Genomic DNA, 20,686 nt, shown 5'->3' on the forward strand with positions numbered 1-20,686 from the left:
ACCTGACTGTATTTCAGTGTTCGCAGGCAAAGCCTGCTTCTAGACATCTGTGTATACCTGGACGGGTGTAAGAAGACAGGCAGCCAGTAGCGGGGAAGCAACAGGTTAGGGGCTTCTTAGAAGAACTGCATTCAGTTCCACAAGGCTAGGTGGGATTCACTAGAGAGTGCTGAGGGAGTTGCTGAAGTGATTGGGAAGCCAGTGTCTATTCTCTGAGAAATCATGGTGATTTGGAAGGTCCCTGACAACTGGGAAAGGTTAACATGACACTTATCTTTGAGAAAGGTAGTCAGCCCCTCTTCAGCCTTGGAGAGGCCAAGAAGCACGTCCTCTTTGTGCCCAAGGAAGCGAAGGACAAGAAGGCAACCAGGAACAGTCAACATGGATTTACCAACAGCAAATTGTGCTTGACCAATATGGCTGTTTTCTGTGACAAAACAACTGGTTCTGTGGACAAGGGGAGAATGGTGGATGTGATATACCATGACTCTAGTAAGACTGCTAGCACCAACTCCCACAGCATTCTCATTTGAAGACTGGGGAACCATGGACGGGGTGAATGGACAGTTAGGTGAGCTGAGAACTGACTGGATTGCTAGGCAAAAAGGGCCCAAAAAGTGATCAATAGCTAGACAGCTGGCAATGAGCAGAGTACCAGTCCTGGGGCCCATCCTGGTCAACACCTTCATCAGCAACACAGACGGTGACATAGAGTTCACCCTCAGAAAAAGTGCAGATAATATTAAACTAGGGGGAGTCTCTAACATGGTGAAAGGCAGAGCTTCAAATCAGAGGGACCTTGAGAAATCAAGACTGGGCTAACAGAAACCTCATGAAGTTCAACAAGGGGAAGAGCAATGATGTGCATCTGGGGTGGAATAACCCAACGAGGCTCAGAGGAGACTGCCCAAGCAGCAGTTCTATTGTAGAGGCTGAAAAGGGATTTATGGTGACTGCCAGGCTGAGTATCAGCCAGCAGTGCACTCTCAAAGAGAATAAGGCAAGCTGCATATTAGGCTACATAAAGAGCAGCATGACCAGCAGACTGAAGGAAGTTACTACCCCTTTTGCTCATCACTGCTAAGGCTGCACCTGGAAAACTGTGTTCAGCTTTTGGCTACCAAGTTCAAGAGAACTGGGGAAAAGCTGAAGAAGGTCCAGGCCTAGATCACATGACCTATGAGGAGAAGCTGAAGGAGCTAGGCTGGTATAGTCTGAAGCAGAGGAGGCTAAGGGGTCATCTAAAAGCAGCCTATAACTGTTTGAAGGGCACTTACAAAGATGGCTGAGCCAAACTCTCCTTGGAAGTAGCAGATGGTGTAACAAAAGCTGGAATTGTGTATTCCTGTATTCCTCAGGTCGGACTTTAGGAAAACTTTTTTTCCAGGAGGGTGGTACAGCCCCAGAATAGATCACCCAGAAAGGCTGTGACAGCACCTTCACTGGAGGTTTCTAAGGCTTGGCTAGGCAAAGCCACAGCTGACCTAATGTAGTCCCCTCTAAGCACGATCTCCAGAGGCTACAGTTAGGTAGGCTGAGAATTCACTGTACTGCTCTGTAAAAAGGCAGTGACCAATGGTCCACTCAACGCTTCTGTGATTCTACGGAGAAGAGAATATACAGCTGTGCATTCAAAACCTGGTCAAGGAGGAAGATCAGCACAAAGTTATGTTTTTACTGTGAAACAAAGTAACTCGCTAATGAAAACAAACCCTTAAAAATCCCCTGAGAGCTCTGACAGGGAATGATGGGAGAATATTCTCTCCACTTTACTACTGAGAGATGTTTGGTGACCGTACTAAGATACACGCTCAAGGAACTAACAGAAATTCCCTCCACTTTAGGATGTCAGAAAGACTAACATGTAACTGGAGCACAAGTTTCTATAACAGATAAGGATTTGATCATATCTCAGGCTGAAGAGCCACAAAGGTGCATCTGCTAAATGTCTTTCTATTATTAAAAAGAATATTTCTCACTGGAAATGAACAGTCTTCAGAGCCACCTGACATGCAGGCCACTGAGTGAAAAGCTGTCCAGTTTCCAGAGATAGCTAAGAAAAATGTCAAAATGTCTGGGAGATTGGAGACCCTGTGGAAGTGCACTCAGCAGCCAAAGAGAACCAGTCGCAGTGCTAGGGAAAGTACAAAAAAAAAAAAAAAAAAAGGCATATCCCTGGCAGAAACTGGTCAAATCCTGCCACTACTTAAGAGAAAGTACAGTTGATGGGGGCATCTATCGCAACACAGTCACAGTGTGGCTTTCAGGGCTATACACAGAATGAAGTCAGGCCTGAATGCACAGCACAAGATGTCTGGGGTATGGTATAACATTCTTGCTTACTGCCATATGGCTCAACACACCTAGACATGCGGGTCTCTGCAGTGATGACCTTGAGGAAAGGGTTCTGCTACTAAAGTTCTTGGCCCACCATGAGCTGGAGATGACTTCTCTGAGACAGATGGACTGTGCTGAGAAAGTAAGCACCCTGGAGACCAGGAAAACGAACCAGCCTTCTTGAGACAATGAAATTATCGTGCTCAAAATCACCCTCCAAAGACTGAAACTCCAAATAAAAGCATTATGCCCTGGATGGGTTTCCTTTTTCCATTCCTTGCGGACTGCAGATAAGACAAACTCACAGCAATCTCAGTGTTACTTCTGAGTCTCCAGAGAAGTCAGTACTTCAAAGCATACGGACACCATAAAATTCTCTGCCTTCACATGGGAGAGGCACTGCCAACTCATTGTCAAAACTCTGCTGCCCATAAACCTGAGAAGTACCAGGGGCAATTGCACATACAGCTATACCCACAATACAGAGAACATTCAGATGCCAGCAGTCCCTCTGAGAGAGAACCCCAACCCCACGAGCGCAAAGAACAAAAACTAAATGCTCCAAGGAGTTGCTCTATGTTTAGTATTTCTCACCTGCAGTGCTACAGAATAATGTGCTTTTTGACGAGAGACTGCAGTGCAGGGACTTGCTGACAATGCACTGCCTACAAAATGGGCACCTATCTTGGAAAAAGTTGCCCTGGGATCCCTATCCAGTAAATACAGAGCTGGTCAGTGAAGCCACCAGATCCTGAGTACAATTTGTCACATCCTAAAGTAGACCCTTGGTTAGATCATATGAATTACTCCCTGAATTCTATCCCCAGATTTATTACCAAATAAATCTGGGGATAGAATTCAGGGAGTAATTCCTATGATCCACGGACTGTATTGGCAGCCTAGACGATGCACTCAGATGTAGGCACCCAGCTAACTGAAGCCTGAAGTGAGGTGAGATGAATTGCAGCATGCATGTCTACCAAAGGCAGTGTCTTGAGATCATTTCCCTCTCTGTGGTGGCACAGCAGCACTGCGGGATGTAGGACCACAGCTGTATTTAGGAAGTTATAGAGTGCCCCACGGAAAACTGGCACCTGGACTTTGAAAAGTGAACAAGAACATCGACAAGCCAATGTTAGCCAAACTAACCAGAAAAGTTAACCCCATGCTTTCATGTTACAGCTGCTTCCAACCACTCTACTTGGAGCATATGTGATGGAAGCACAGCTGAAATAGACCCTAAGTAAACACTGAGGTTACTTATTTAGGTATTTATATACCTAGAGAGATTGTGGGAGAGCTGGTGAGAGGTAGCACATCTCAGCACTGGAAGAACAAGGGCAGAGCTTAATGCCTCTGACTGGTCTGTCCTAAGAAAGCAGAAGCCCTGAGATTTTTCTTTTCCTTTGCGTTCCTGGAACACCTCATATTAACCAACACAAAAGGCAGGACTACCCATGGCTGATCTCAGTCACGCTCACCACAGATGGTGAAGGTCACTAAGAAGACAGGGCAGCCTTGTTATTTGTGGTGAACTGATGATCTTTCTTGAAAAGACTTGATGATAAAAAATACTTTGTTTTAGTGTAAGTATCTGCAAAATAGGATCCTTTGATTCTTGGATCAGCAGATAACAAAGGCGCGGAGCAGGCTCTGCTGGAGTTTCACCTGGACTGCTTTTCCTAAAACCTGGGCAGATGAACATTTTGGAGGTGTCTGGGCCTTTGCCAGGTAAATGAACAAAGCAGTGAGTACGTCCATCTGAAAGCACAACCAGAGGCACAGTTTTAAGCTCAACAGAGATGCCACGGCAGGATCAGGGAATGGAAAGGGAAAGACAGGGATTGTGAAGTAAATGAAAAACTAAAGCCAAGAGTGAGAAAAGGTTCATGAGGAAAACGCTGATAGATAGTAAGACAAATGAAACTCTGACTCAGCTGGATCACTTGGCAGACTTGGGGGGCAGGCAATGCTCTGCCCATTTTCTGCATTCAGACCGCTTGAAGTGTAGCAGTGAGGCAGGAAGTCTCTGGCCAGACTCATAATGTGGACGGGCACTCAAAGGAAAACAAAGCATGATGCATTTCTCTGTTCTACTTGTGTGATACACAAAATGATCTGCGCATCCAACCTGTCTTGCAAGCTTTATTTTTCTCAAGGCAGAATTTTCTCCCTTTGAGCATATCACTAAATAGGCCAATCACACACCAGGTATTTTACAGTTCCCTCGACAGCTTACAAAAATCTTAAATAATGCTAAAATTAGTGGGTAAAATCTTAAGTAATGGTAAAATTGGGATCAGAACCCCACACAAAACACACTGCAGAAAGCAGGGGCTGAGTCAACACAAGAAGGAAGAGATTTAGCACTTGTGATCACTCCACATGTTTTTGGTGGGATTTAAAAAAAATCTGCTCACTCCAACATGAAGAGAAGGCTTAGGTTTTTAGACCTCTTGAGAGATAGGATTTGACGCATGAAAAAGGAGAGCAGAAAAAGCAATAAGCCTAGAAAGCTAGGGAAAAAAAAGAGAGAGTGTCCCTCTGTGGAAGGAGAGTAAGAGTCATATGTTGAAGTCTATTAAGGTATTTTACAGCTGCAAATACTTCCTGTGTCTCCCTGCAGGGGACTCCGCCAGTTTAAGGGTCTCAGCATAAGCTGTGAGGGCAAAATTTTAAATACACTTCTGATGCTTGAATTTCTGTTGATAGTTGGCCTTGTAGGACTGAGGTTATTTCTTTCCACAGCTCCAGGTTCCCTCTACCAGAGCTCAGAGGTAGAAGAGAATCAGAGGTGAAGATTCATGAGAGCCATGCAGCCTAGCACAACAGACTCTTCTGTTAAAATTGTGGTATCAGCAGGAGTTAAATTCCAATGGAGATGAAAAAGCAGGTGAAGGACATGACTATGTAAAGGCTACAGACATGACGATGGGTAGTTACTGTTAGATTATGTGATTAAAGGCTAATTACCATAAACACAAAGGAGCAGAGGAACAATGACAGGTAGAGGAACCCCAATAACCTAATCAGTGTCAGCAGAGCACCCTGACTCCACAGGAGGATGGTCAGCCCATGGTCTGCATGTGACACTCATCAGACAAGTCACCGGGAGAGGCTCTCTGCAGATCACCTTGCAGACTGAGGGAACTACTGTCTTCAGGGGTAAAGGACTCATTACGAGATGCCAGGAAGAGCATTCTGGGATTGTGCAAGACTTATGAGCTGTTTAGAGGAAGGACGAAAGGCAGGGAAAGGAAGGGATCAAAATAGGTCAGTGAAGAACAAGCATGGAAAAGTAGAGGGAGAAGAGGATAGAAGGGGCCAGTTGAGTGTAAACAGATTGCTGGCCAGTATGCACACCTGGCCATGCCCTGCACTTGATCCACAGTCTGTCCTGTCTTATTATTACACTCTGTTTCTAACCATTTTCCTGGGTGAGGATATTCTCTGTTTTCTGAGTGTGTGTGTGTGAGAAGGCCTAAGTGCCAGCAGCTGGGGAATGGGCCATGGGTGGTAGGGGCCTGTAAGTCTGGGGTGCCAGCAACTCAAGAGACTGGATGGCATGCATATTGTATGTCAATGCATATGTAGGTGCATGCAATTTGCTAGCAGTTTCAAGCCAGACTAGCCAGCAAATAGAATAAGAGGCTTGGGGCCAGGTATCGAAGAGGCCATAGGTCTGGGCCAGATACTAGAGAGACCAGGGGGTCTGTGAGTCAGCTATTGGTAAGGCCATATGTCTGGATCAGCTAACAGGAAGACTGGTTTGTATGTATGTGTGTCTGTGCATGAGGCATCTGGGGAGACCAGGAGATCTGGGACCAGCTGCTGCACAGGCTAAGCGTCTAAGGCCAGTTACTGGGGATATCCAATGTGTGGGTCTGTGGGTGTGCGTGTGTGCACGTGAGGAGGTCTGAGTACCAGCAACTGGAGCAGGGCTGTAAGTCTCAGGGGTTCATGTGCCCAGATGCCAGCAACTGGGGAAACCAGGGGCCCTAGAGGCCAGCTACCGGAGACTGAATGTCTAAGGCCAGCTACTAGCAGGATCCATATTGTATATATGCATATATATGTATATATTCTCCACTAATGGGCTTTCATTCTGATCAGCCAGAGAGGGAAGGAGGATCAGGTCATTCGCGCTGTTTGTGTTTGCATGAGTGCTGTGTGTTCTCCATCGGTGCTGAACTGTGTGGCTGGCTGTGTATATATATATATATATATATATATAAAATGTGTATATGTGCTTGTGTTCCTACTGGGGATACGTGCTCAATCTTGCTATTGACCGGACATGGGAACTTGGACCTGCAGCAGGCCCACATCTATTGGGCAACTAGATTCAGAAGCTCCTGACAGTTACTATGGAGTTGTCGCTTTCTTCTTCAAGATTATCTTTGTTTATTCCTTGTGGAAGGGTCTGGTGAAATTTTCCACCTTCACAAAATTAGGCAGAGATGTTCTTAAACATGGACAAAGACCAGTCTTGCTAAAGAAAGCATGAGGTGAAGACACCAGTGCTCTCCAAATGCGTATACTGAACTCCATGCAGCCATCCCATGGATCTCACTCATAAAACTAGTATCAATGTACCCCAACCTGCTGACCAAACAGGCTTATGCCCTTGAAGGCTTAAGTCCTTCAAGACTGTCACTTTGGCACAGTCTAGTCAAGGCCTTCCATTCACATGGAAGGTGCTGGCGAGAAACAAAAGGCTAAAAGGACTGCGGAAGCAGTTGGCACATCAGGTTTGACCAAGGAGCTAGGACATTACAGTTTAAACATATTACAGGTAAGTCAGGTTTTGTATTACAGTTGCTATGAGATGGTTGCTATTAATCCATCCAACAGTCTCAGTACTAAACACTGAATTTGCTGGAACTTTTGCTCACATTTAAGCAGCAGTTTCCCCTCTGCAGGCCTCCTTCAGTAGGATGGTATTTGCTACCTTGTCTAATTCACCATCAGTTGGACCCCCAAGCATACTTTTAGAGGGCAGCTCTGCTGTCTTTGTTCAGTCGGAGCTCCTCATGCCAGCAACCCAAAGAAATACATTTCACTAGTTTCCCCAAAAGGGAACATGCAGACATACCTCATGGAGGAAAGAGAACTGCCTTACCAGCCACCAGAATTCTTCAAGCCTTTACCTTCAAACATTCATGCTCAGTCACCCTTCTCTCAGCTTCAGAGGCTTATTTAATTTCTGAATTAGAGTGAAGAAGACTACAATAGTCCAGGGCTTGCTTGGAGCTGTAAGCAGTGTCCCTGTCACCTGTTTCTCATATGAAAGAGCTGTTTTGTGCTTATCAGGGCAATTGTTTCCCACCACTGGGCAATCCCAGCTCTCATGTCAGGGAACACTTTGCAGCCCTTAAATGCATCTCAGGTCTTTCCACATGCACTTCTTTACTTGGATTTGCTAATTCTACCATGAAAGTATCTTACATGTGCCTGTTTATCTAGGACTAATCTCCAAAACTAAGAAAGGTTTAAAGCTAAAAGAGTAAGGATTAATTTCAGCAAGAGATGGGCTCAGGTTATGAGTTACAAGGCTGGAAACAAAGTCACAGATTTAAAATGCCCATGCAATTTTGATCTAAATTTAACTGCTAAACACACCTCTAATCTATAAACTTGGACAGAAGAATGAAGATGTGTCCCAGAGACCTATACAAAGCTTCAAGCAACATCTCCTTTTCTGAATGTTGCTCCCAGTATGTGGCTTTACATTACAGCAAAACCGATGTGCTCATTCTAAACCCAGTTCAAATTTCCCTTCCAAATGAAACCACACATTCTTATTGCTCCTCTTGCAATAGATCTAATGATCACATAGCCACAGTGGAAGTCAGTCCAGCCAGCTGATCCAATGGAAAATTAATCCTGCTGAGGGCAGGTTACCAGCTACCCACACTCCTTCTGCAGCTGAACATTCAAATTGGGAAGGAGTGGAGAGAAACTGCAAACCTCAGCCAGAGCAAGGCTGCTGTATTGCAGCTCTAACCTGCTCATTGCGCCCCATGTGGCTTTATTCATGTTTAAAATTCTGTCTTGCTTTACAATGCTTCTAATTCTACACATCAGAAAAAGTATCAGCTCTGTAATGATTCTGTCAGGTTTATGATAATTGGTACTTTAACAGCTTTCATTAGAGGCTATGGAAGACATATTAACAATGCAGATGACGGAATTGGAACCATGACATTTGGGTCAAGCAGACTTGCCAGCATCCTCTTGTTCATAGCTTTCAGGTGACTTTCAAGCTGTTACAATTCTGCCCATGCATAGGATGGAAAGAGCCAATGGCCCTACTGGGAGCTGCTCATTAGAAGGTTCAGCACAAATATGGGAGAGGAATAAGCAGATCTGAGGAGAACTGGCCTAACGCTAACTGTAACACTGCTCAGATATCCTCAAGCCTGGCTCCATTTGCCCCTTCTTGCTGCAGTCTACGAGCCGCCGCAGTGGAGCAAGCAGGATTCCATGCGTTCCAGAGGGCACGCAGCTCCACTTCTTGTCACTGAAACTTGTTTTTAGTGCTCCTGACTACACTACAGCAATCTCATAAACATGGGCATGGCATCAGCCATGGGAGTTTCCATTTTCCCCAGAAAGCTACAGCACATGTCTGTGGCACCTTGCCATAGACACAGAATCACAGAATGGTTGAAGTTGGAAGGGACCTCTGGAGAGTATCTAGTCCAACACCCCTGCTCAAGCAGGGTCACCCAGAGCACGTTGCACAGGACCCTGTCTGGATGGCTTTTGAAATATCTCCAAGGATGGAGACTCCACAACCTCTCTGGGCAACCTGTGCCAGGGCTCTGTCACCCTCACAGGGAAGACGTTTTTCCTCATGTTCAGACAGAACTTCCTGTGTTTCAGTTTGTGCCCATTGCCTCGCGTCCTATCGCTGGGCACCACTGAAAAGAGTCTGGCTCCATCCTCTTTACACCCTCCCTTCAGATACTTATACACATTGACAAGATTCCCCCATGAGCCTTCTCTTCTCCAGGCTGAACAGGCCCAGCTCTCTCAGCCTTTCCTCACATGAGAGATGCTCCAGTCCCTTCATCATCTTAGTAGCCCTTCACTGGACTTGCTCCAGTAGCTCCACATCTCTCTTGCACTGGGGAGCCCAGAACTGGACACAGTACTCCAGATGCGACCTCACCAGGGCTGAGGAGAGGGACAGGATCACCTCCCTCCACCTGCTGGCAACACTCTTCCTGATGCACCCCAGGATGCCACTGGCCTTCTTGGCCACAAGGGCACATTGCTGCCTCATGCTTAACTTGGTGTCCACCAGCACTCCCAGGTCCTTCTCCGCAGAGCTGTTTTCCAGCAGGTCAGCCCTGTCCTGGTGCATGGGGTTATTCCTCCCTAGGTGCAGGACTCTGCACTTCCCTGTGCTTAACTCCATGAGGTTCCCCTCTGCCCATCTCTCCAGCCTGTGAAGGTCCCTCCAGTTTGGTATCATCAGCAAACTTGCTGAGGGTGCACTCTGTCCCTTCATCCATGTCATTGATGGATAAGTTGAACAGTATTGGACCCAGTATTGACCCCTGGGGGACACCGCTAGCTACAGGCCTCCAACTAGACTTTGCGCCACTGATCACAAACCTCTGAGCTCTGCCTTTCAGCCAGTTCTCAGCCCACCTCACTGTCTGCTCATCTCACCTGCACTTCCTGAGGTTGTCTATGAGGATGTTATGGGAGACAGTGTCAAAAGCCTTCCTGAAGTCAAGGCAGACAACATCCACTGCTCTCCCCTCATCTATCCAGCCAGTCATTCCATCATAGAAGACTATCAGGTTGGTTAAACATGATTTCCCCTTGGTGAGTCCATGCTGACTACTCCTGATCACCTTATCCTTCATATGCTTGGAGAAGGCATCCAGGATGAGCTGCTCCATCGCCTTTCCAGGGATTCAGGTGAGGCTGACTGGCCTGTAGTTTCCTGGGTCCTCCTTCTTGACCTTTTTGAAGACTGCAGTCACATTTGCTTTCTTCCAGTCTTCAGGCACCTCTCCTGATCTCCATGACTTTTCAAAGATAATTGAGAGCGGCTTAGCAATGACATCCACCAGCTCCCTCAGCACTCCTGGGTGCATCCCATCAGGGCCCATGGACTTGGCCCATGGATGTCAAGTTTGCTTAAATGATCTCCACCCCGATCCTCCTCCACCAAGGGAAAGTGTTCTTTTCTCCAGACTTTCTCCCTGGTCTCCAGGGTGTGGGATTCCTGAGGGAATCTTAGGAGTAAAGACCGAGGTAAAGGAGGCATTCAGTACCTCAGCTCTTTCTGTATCATTTGTCACAGGGGCCCCGTCCCATTCAGCAGCAGCACAACCCATCCCCAGCTTTCTACACAGGCTTTCCATCAACTACTGATTCAAGTTCAAAGTCTCATCATTGTATCTCAGGCTCTTGGTCTGGAAAAAGCATTACTAAAAAGATCCCACAGAGTACTGAAAGGAGATCTGTGGTACATCATCATTACAGAAGTGATGGGCACATCTGGAAAGACAGTGTTTTCCCAGTGTAACCTTTAGGCTGTGGAATGAATCACACAGCAGCTGAGCTTGAGCAAAGCCTCACCCCCACCTTCTCCAGGCCCCAGAAGCACTTCCGCAACTAGTAAAATTTCACATTCATGTGCTTGAAACATGCAGTTCTGCTTACCTTACACCTCACACAACCGCAACTGACACCATCACCATCACCACATTGACCAACGTAAATATATACTGCATTACTGGTTTGAAAGCCTCATGATGAAAAACAAAAGCAAGCAAAATCACATGACATGCCTGTACACTGACATATCTGTTCAGTGAGCTTTACTCAGTATTTGCTGTGAGAAGACTCACAGTGCAACTTGACTACAATTCACCTTATAATCTTTCACATGAAGCTCCCTTTCCCAATCCCACTTAACACATGCAATCATTTCACAGACTCAGTATCAGTTAGGTATTACTCCACCTCTTCCACCACCGTTGCTCCCTTGGTAGAGGTAGGATTCATCTCACATCATTTCCTGCATCTACAGGGTAAACATCTCCATTTGAAATAAACTCCCTGGAATCCCTTTACAGTCAAGGCACAGAAACAGACACCTTGACTGGGTGATTCACAAACACTTTAATCTTTCGTCAACTGGCTTATTGTAACAGCCTTTTCTCTGGCTTCAAGAATGCAGACTTTGCCTATTCATACTATATCCATTTGGCACAAATTCTGAACATAATTTCAATTTCAACACCATAGTAATTTCTCCTACATTTTCCTCATATAGTGATGAAAATCTCTATAAATATTCACAAATTAATATTATTGTTCTCTTTTAAATCACTCCTTAAAAGTATCCTCTGTTGTGTTCGCTAGAAGATTAAGCAGCTGATATGCAAAGACTCTTCCCTGCCACGCTGGCCAATATTATCTCATTATCTCTGGCATTCCAGTGTGTACCGAAGCACAACCATGATCTCTTGTAACGCTCAGATGCAATGTACTCATAAAGCACCTAGCACAATATTGTCCTGATCTACCACTGAGGTTCTAGTCATACATTAATACAAACAACAACAAAATAATAATAATGCCAAACTACAGGAACAAGTAGGTGCTGTCATTGCTGGAGACTTGCCAGCCAACTTCAGAACCCTGTCCAAATTTTCAGTTATGTCTCTTTGTCTGTGTTCCAGGGAGAAAGCATACTAGAGTTTAATCTCTCTATACCTTGTTGAACCCTCTAGTTACTTTTTTTTACACAAAGTTGCCAATGACTCCAATCTTTGCTCTTTTTTGTTTTAAATATAACATGTAAAATCCAGACAGTTGTGACCTTAAAGAAGAGCAAAGACAGTACACAGCCTTTACCAAGACTTTCTCAAGAAAGGGAAAGCGCTAATAGAGAGATACAAGAACAGCAGAGCATTATGTATCTGCTAAATCTAGTTCTTCTCTATAGGCCCCAATTCTTATACCACAGACTACACTGGACAAAGCTCTCATTAATACCAGTATGAAATGATCCTGAATTGGCCTCCAGGAAAGGCATCTAATGAGTCTTTTCACTGACTTACAGTCTCCCTGTAATTCCAGTTAGCAGAAGGGGACATACCAGGTTGTCTTCTGGCATGGAAAGCATATATCTGCCTGAATCATTGTATCTGAAGAACATTTGTTCATGAAGACATCCAGGCAGCAGGTATTTTAATAAAAATTATTACCCAGCTCTTAAACCACCTTATGAAGGAAAATAATTTTGTGCAAGATGTAGGCCCCTGTACTGCAGAGGAAGATACTACTGGCAGTCATCAGTCATTCTCCTTGCCGTGTCTGGGCTTACCTCAATCAGAAAGTCTCCTGTGCGAAGTCCTGCCCTCCAAGCAACACCTTCCACATCCACTGATTCCAGATACTGCAGTGCAGGGAAGGCTGGGGTTGGGGTGAACTCCTCAATTGGGGTTTCAGCTGCAAAAGACAGAGAGAGACTGAGATATTCTACCTAAAACCAAGTAGGAGGTGGACAATAGTGTCCAGAAGCCTAGAAAAAACTCTATAAATTGGATTAGAAAGAACATGCATACAAGGCTCAGCTTGACTTTAGTGCAGGAACCAGAGCTAGTACTACATGTCTAGTGTTCATCAGCTTAGGACCTGAGATGGCCCCAGACCCATGCTTATCTACCGCAGAGCCTCCCAAAAGTCATGTACGTTCCCATAAGGTCCCTAAAGCCTCATTCATCTCCCAGTATCACAGACAAAATTAGAACAACATCTATAAATAATGCCAGAAGTGTTGGAACTCATCTATTCTGACTTGTGACTACAGAAGAGTTTTCTGTAGCTGAGTCAGGAGCTCTAGGTCTCTTTCATAATCAACAGAGAGAAATAGCTGCTAACCACAGAATCACAGAATAGTTGGGGTTGGTAGGGACCTCTGGAGAGCATCTAGTCCAACCTCCCTGCTCAAGCAGGGTCACCCAGAGCATGTTGCACAGGACCCTGTCTAGATGGCTTCTGAATATCTCCAAGGATGGAGACTCCACAACCTCTCTGGGCAATCTGCTCCAGTGTTCTGGCACCCTCACAATGAAGAAGGTTTTTCTTATATTCAGCTGGAATTTCCTGTGTTTCATTGCCTCTTGTCCACCACTGCTATTTTAGAAACCTGCTTTTGGTACCCTAGAGTGCTGCCTCTCTCACTACTGGTCCTACATGATTAGCTCAGGGACAGACAGCCTCTTGTTGATGGATGTCTACATTAGTCATATGAATCCCATTCTTTATCACTTAGGTTTTAAATGCATTCCTGATTGGAAAAGCTGCTCCTGCCCCCAACCTTTCCAGGGAAGGAAGTTTCTCAGACAGACCCAGGCAGTGCACGTATATTATCCAGCCCCATCCCATCTTGCTTCACTGCCCATCCACAATGAAGTAATTTTGCATGGGAGATGCCCAACTCACAGCAGAGGAGCATGGGGGACTCCTGCCTTGTGTGATGTGATGAAGAAACAAGCTTTCTTTGCCTGTTTTTCATGAAGACTGTTGCAGATGTTCAGAAACATCAGATCCAGGAAGGAAATGATGCAGATAGGCCACAGGTACTCTTTACATACCTGGCTAGATTTTGGTCACCTGAAACAGTAGCAGGGGTACCCAGATGGGTTGCTTTCCTTGACACTGGGTATACCAACTCTGTTTCGGGGGCTAGTTATAATTCTCAGAAAAGATTTTACTTTCCTCTTTGCATACTGTGAACAGAACTGCTGACTGTGTACCTGCTTTTGTGCAGAGGGGATTAATGTGTTACTACATAAGACCATATGATTGGATCAGTGAGGTCTTATATGGCTAGAAACATAAAAAGTGGATCCCGGAGAAGCTTGAGATGCCCCTTTTCTAACGGCATGCTGTCTCATTACTGGCTCTTATGTGTTACCAGAAACATGGGCTTTCTTGATAATCAACTCCACAGAAAAGGGAAAGATGATAGAGAAGTAACCTTTCCAAGGAAAGTACTTCCTCCTGGCACTATGACAACTGGCCACATGTTTCCACAACCTTCTAGAGAGCAGTATCTATAGGGTCATTCCCAATCCTATCTCCACTTAGTGATAGTGCCAAGATTAGAGAAGGGATTGTGCCACCTCCAGTGAACTGCACTGTAATGATTTTGGAGCTGTTCTCATCTGGTAGCAGTCTCAAAGATGAAGTTCAAGATGGGTTATGGGTTACAATGCTCAGCAAGTTTTTTTGAGGGGAGGGGGATGGATGACACAATCCTGAAATCAAATATGCCAATTATTCTTCTTTCTCTGCCTGCACAAACAAAAGAAAGTGCCAGGTCACCTGGCTCTGTCATGGTCAAATAAAATTACCAACATATTAGGAATAAGATGTGGCTAAAAAAAATAGACACGCTTTGACAGATCTGCACTCTCCTGAAAAAGAGTGATACATACTGGTGTGTCAGCTAGTGGGTTTCATTCATCTCTACCTACCTGGGTAGGTAGATTGTGCACTGGACTGGATAGTTTCCCTAACACTGGGATACTCACTTTGCTCAAGGTTAGTTGTCAAATAACAGATCACAGCTGTACAGCTAAGGTGCTTTCCTATAACAGCAGTATAGTAGTCCTTCTGCTGAGAAGCTCTTGAACATATATAAATCACCAGTAGGAGATGAAGCTAACAAGCCAATTGTTTTGCCTAATGACCCAGTATGTCATGCACTAAAAGATGTTAGTGCCTAAAAAATAAACATTTTAGATACTGACCAATGGCTGTTTGAGAGCATGACACTACAACTTGCACAGGCTAAGTTTCAAAGTGCATGATGTACAGCTTCTGGCAGTGATGACAAAATTTTGTTTTGATCACAAAATCACAGAATAGTTGGGGTTGGAAGGGACCTCTGGAGAGCATCTAGTCCAACACCCATGCTCAACCATGGTCACCCAGAGCGCGTTGCACAGGACCCTGTCTGGATGGCTTTGGAATATCTCCAAGGATGGAGATTCCACAACCTCTCTGGGCAACCTGTGCCAGGGCTCTGTCACCCTCACAGGGAAGACGTTTTTCCTCATGTTCAGACAGAACTTCCTGTGTTTCAGTTTGTGCCCATTGCCTCGCGTCCTATCGCTGGGCACCACTGAAAAGAGTCTGGCTCCATCCTCTTTACACCCTCCCTTCAGGTATTTATACACATTGACAAGATTCCCCCATGAGCCTTCTCTTCTCCAGGCTGAACAGGCCCAGCTCTCTCAGCCTTTCCTCACATGAGAGATGCTCCAGTCCCCTAATCATCTCTGTAGCCCTTCACTGGACTTGCTCCAGTAGCTCCACATCTCTCTTGCACTGGGGAGCCCAGAACTGGACACAGTACTCCAGATGCGACCTCACCAGGGCTGAGGAGAGGGACAGGACCACCTCCCTCCACCTGCTGGCAACACTCTTCCTGATGCACCCCAGGATGCCACTGGCTTTCTTGGCCACAAGGGCACATTGCTGCCTCATGCTTAACTTGGTGTCCACCAGCACTCCCAGGTCCTTCTCTGCAGAGCTGTTTTCCAGCAGGTCAGCCCTGTCCTGGTGCATGGGGTTATTCCTCCCTAGGTGCAGGACTCTGCACTTCCCTGTGCTTAACTCCATGAGGTTCCCCTCTGCCCATCTCTCCAGCCTGTGAAGGTCCCTCCAGTTTGGTATCATCAGCAGACTTGCTGAGGGTGCACTCTGTCCCTTCATCCACGTCATTGATGGATAAGTTGAACAGTATTGGACCTAGTATTGACCCCTGAGGGACACCGCTAGCTGCAGGCCTCCAACTAGACTTTGCGCCACTGATCACAACCCTGTAGGAGAGTGTCTCAGTTCACTGCTCTACACAAGCAGTAAGTTTGGAGCACAGGCAGATTCCTAGCATCTGCTGTATTTGACGTGGTAAGCATTACTTTGCATTACCTTCTTTGAAGGGCCAGGTAACACAGGAGTTTGCAAAGGGGCTTGCATCAGGTTCTCCAAATATCAAGTAAAGAATTTATATTATGATAATGAGACATATGGTCTCTGTGGAATATCAGCAATGTACTTCACAAGATGGAAGCATCAACATGACATATCAGTACTGCTTTCTTAATACATGCATCGTAATTAAGTCATGAAAAGGTTAAGTGCCAAGTCCTTCTCCCTGGGAAGAACAGAATTGGACAGATGAGAATTTAATTGGTTTCCTAGGCAGAAGAGGGAGCCTGATGTGAGAAAAGTGTCTCACAAAACCTCTAGATATGCCAGTCTGAAAAAAGATTATAGTCTTCCAGTTGCATTCTCACAAACATCCAGCACGATTCAGAAGTGCTAATACTGTATTTCACTAGGTTGACTAAGAGGAAGGAAAAGCATGTGCACATTGGCAAGGGAATGAGGAATGGCTTTTACAATTCAGTATTCTTCTATGTGCTCTTCTGCCCCACAAACATAAACACAGTAAAAGACCAGGACCAAAACCAGCACTGAGGGGAGCAACATCAGGTAGCATGTCGTGGAGCTTACCAACAGCCCACTGGCGTCAGAGAATAAACTATAATAAATATAAATAAATGAATATAAATATAAATAAATTATAATAAATTATAGCTTAGGGAAGAGTCTCTTGAGGTGCAGTTCAAGTCTGTGTTTTTCTTATCAATAATCAAATTGTAAACTGATAGGGAATACAGGTAAAATTCATCTAGCAAAAACAGTCTTAAAGCCAATTTTATCATCTGTATGACTTAGGTGTTATATTAGGACTCCATGCACACCATTTTCTGTGGGCTGAAAGCTATATCTGCAGTAACTGCATGTCATGATACATGATTTATAAAGTTTCACTAGAGCCTTAAAGATTCACTAAACAAGAAAATGCACCCTGAAGTCAGGAACGTATCTTGACAAAAGTAAACACTGGAAAACATAATTTAATAAAGGAAGGGAAAAGTGTAGAAGAAGGAAGTAACCAGCTCTCTCACGTTACTGCTTGTAGTCCTAGTGCTTAGTTACAGGGACCAAGAAAGAAGCTTTAATAAGGTACAAGCAAACAAGAATTAAACCATCCCATCTCCACACAGAGAATGAGAAGGTCTGTAAGAGTGACTGCTCCAGGTGTCTCCAGCAGCAACATCAGGCAGTAGATGGAGAGGAGTTGGAAGCTCCAGGAGCAGGTGCAAACCAGCACTGGATTTCCCAGCTGCATCAATTAACTCAGCCACTAAAGCAATGAAGGAGAAACCAACTGTTTAGTAGGATCTTGAACTGTGTTTTCTTGCTTCATACTTCTCCTTTGCAGTCGCTTTTAGCTATTCAATCAAATATATCAGTGCTGTGCTTGTACCTAGTCAGTACAGAGTCTACTCTATACTTTTCTGCAGAGGACTTGCTATAGCTGTACCTGTGGAGATAATTTTCCTGCAGCATACAGTAATTAAAAATTCTTGGGTAAGCATCAGAAAAACTATAAAACCAGGTTACCACCCGAAAACCCAGCACTGTCATACTTGCCAAGCTGATAGGTACCAGGCACATTGTTTTCTCAAAAGAAACAGAACTAAATAAAAAGTATGTTGCTAGCAACCCTATGGAACACCTATAAACCAAGTCGAGTTTAGGAAACCTTGGTGGCAGGCATATTTTCTTCCAAACCACAAGAGGTAGCCGAGAGGGAGAGAATACCTCCAGAGGATACTGGTCTGGCAAAGGGTAAATGGTGAACAGAAAATCCATTACTATGGAAGAAACCCGGACTGTCACACCTCTGCCCTAAGGCACTCTGTCCCGCTCAGGAGTCTGATGCCAGGAAAAACTGTGCTCCTCTGGGGCTATGGGAGATGGAGCCCCTGTATAAAACACGTTGCTCCAGACACTACCCTAAGCACTGTAATACACAAGCATCCAAGCAATGGCTGCACACAGTATACTTTTTAAGACACTCTGGAGTCAGCACCAGCCATGATTAAGTGACAAGAGCGCCAATGGCTCAGAGTAAAATCTCAGGAGCATGCTCTGCCGGATCTGTCCTAAATGCCGCTGCCGGGGAGCGGTGGGTAGATGTCAATGTTGTCGGGGCTGGGACAGACACCAGCACGGCACCGAGAGGCTCAGTCCGTCTGTACGGGTGTTCTGCTGTTAGCCGGGGAAGGCATTCTGCCTTCCCCCGTCTGACCGACCAAAGAGCAGATGTGACTCATGTCCATCACGGTTGGTTTATTGTCCTGTTTGGGCTGTGGTGATCAAGCACATGGCTGCTCAGCAGCTGCCCCTGCCAAACAGCCCCGATCACATGATATATATACCTTATTGTCCTTTTTCCCATTTCCTGATGCTCCTTTTCACTTTGCCCAGTTTCCTCTCAAATGTACAATTTGTTTATAGCTACTTTTTCCCCATTTGCCCCAGTTTTGATACATCCGTATCCAAATTCGGCATTTCCAATACCATTTCCTCAGTAACCTCGGCGTCATCTGGTATTACTGAAATGATTACCTACTCTGCTCTCCAAGAGGTCCCCAGTGTTCCCTTTCAGTTTTCTGAGGAGATTGGCCATTTTCCACATCACTCCCCCTCAAGCACTTATGAAATCCAGTTATACCTCACAGCGCTATCGGTAACTTTGTCACTTCTTACATTGTCATCCGTCATGTCCAGCAACTTCTCATGTCATGTGTGGTAGTTCTCCACCTCTTCTCCAATTAGCCTAACCTCAGGTCAGGGCCTAGTCAGCAGCCTAGTCATTCGCCTATAGCCCTAACACCAACAAAACAAGAAATATTAGCCAGAACAATGCACGATGCTCACAGCTGATTGCAGACTCGGTGATGAAGTATGCAGACTGTCATGTATACTGCCTAGGAAACCTGACCTCAGATGTCTTGTGAAGGTCCAAGTGAAGCCTTAGGGTGGCAATCCAGTCATTACAAAAGTCAGCTTGGAACTAGACTTTCCAAAATACCTTTTCCAGATTAGAGTCTGACAGAAAATCTTTAGGTCAGAAGTAGGTAATATGGCGACAATTTATCTGTAAGTACCTACGCAGGAAGAAAATATAATTTAAGGAGGTTCTTTTATCCAATTGACAAAGGTAAAACTAAATAATAAAGGTCTGGAATTAAATTATGAAAATTCATACTGGTAATAAGGTAAAATTTCCTAACAAGGAGAACCACTGTTCATTGCAAAAGCTCACAAGACTTTAAATCATAGAAAGGATAATTCTTACCACTAAGGAAATTATCATGTTAATACTACAGCTTTTATTGTGCCTGATGATCACTGTGGCCATTTCCTGATCTTAAAAATCTATTAATCTGGGCTCCCTTCCTTCAGAGACTTTAACTTCAGCTGCATCCAGAGAAGTCAGAAGTCCTGGAAGAGCCAAGTAAAGTCAGAAGAGGCTTTGAAACCCCCCTTCAACGCTACAGCCATCAGGTTACAGCCCCACAGCACCGAAGTCTAGCCCTTTCCAAAAGCAGCTCTGGCAGTACTCCAGAAGTAAAGGGAAAGGATCTCGGTGAGAGAGGTCGACTCTCTCTCCGCCGTATAGCCGGTGCCAGAGGAGAACTACTGCTAGCTTTCCAAGTCTGCTTGTGGCTCTCATCAGCCATCTAAGATTTAAACCAATATGTCACAAAGCTATTTCACTGGTATCTACCATGACTGGAAGATTGCCCAGACCTGAGAGCTGTCTATTCCTGTGGGCTGCGAAGTTTTGCTAGGAGTTGCTCCCTGGTACCGTGTATTGTAAATCCCAGACCTGATTTTGACTCTTGCAGCATCGCAGTCACACAAACTCATTTCAAGATACAGGCTTCTAAGGACTCTCTGCAAATACTGCTTTACTTGAACAAGTGACTTTTTATTAGACAAGCTTAAATGAATAATATTACAAGTTAATTCTAGCAGAGCAAATTGTTAAGATCTCAGTTACTTCATTGGAAACACATTTATAGGGTGAAAAATGAAACAATAAAATATGATTCTTTATTATATTTACTGCAATATATCTTCTTATCTGCCTTGGTACTTCTCACCTAAAATCCTGAAGGCACGTCTCAGTTTAGAGGCTAGGGTAACAACCCACACACCATTGTTTGTTTAACTTTCCTGAAAAGAAAATACGGCAAAAGACAAGTGGGAGTTTGTGAAGCGGAAAAAACCTAAAATGACATCCATCTACAGAACTTTCATAACCTGAGCACTGTATTCTCTGAACATCTTAGACAGCATTTACCTCCACAAAGTCCTGTGAGATCAGGAACTGGGTCATGACCTCAGAACTGAATCACTGGCAAATTATGAGTGC

The 20,686-nt window shown here is 44.9% G+C and overlaps 1 protein-coding gene across 12 annotated transcripts in view; it reads right to left on the reverse strand.

Annotated features, from left to right (window-relative positions):
* SHANK3 (SH3 and multiple ankyrin repeat domains 3) overlaps positions 1–20,686 on the reverse strand; it is a 376,011-nt gene that overhangs the window by 73,352 nt on the left and 281,973 nt on the right. For all 12 annotated transcript variants that reach the window (XR_010887770.1, XR_010887771.1, XR_010887772.1 and 9 more), the window contains exon 15: positions 12,698–12,822. Coding sequence is in view for 9 of the 12 variants with exons in the window: in XM_067317628.1 (XP_067173729.1) it covers positions 12,698–12,822 (125 nt within the window). In the remaining 3 variants the exon portion in view is untranslated. The remainder of the gene's footprint in view (positions 1–12,697; positions 12,823–20,686) is intronic.

Source organism: Apteryx mantelli, chromosome 1 (assembly GCF_036417845.1).
Source record: "Apteryx mantelli isolate bAptMan1 chromosome 1, bAptMan1.hap1, whole genome shotgun sequence".
Taxonomy (NCBI): Eukaryota; Metazoa; Chordata; class Aves; order Apterygiformes; family Apterygidae; genus Apteryx; species Apteryx mantelli.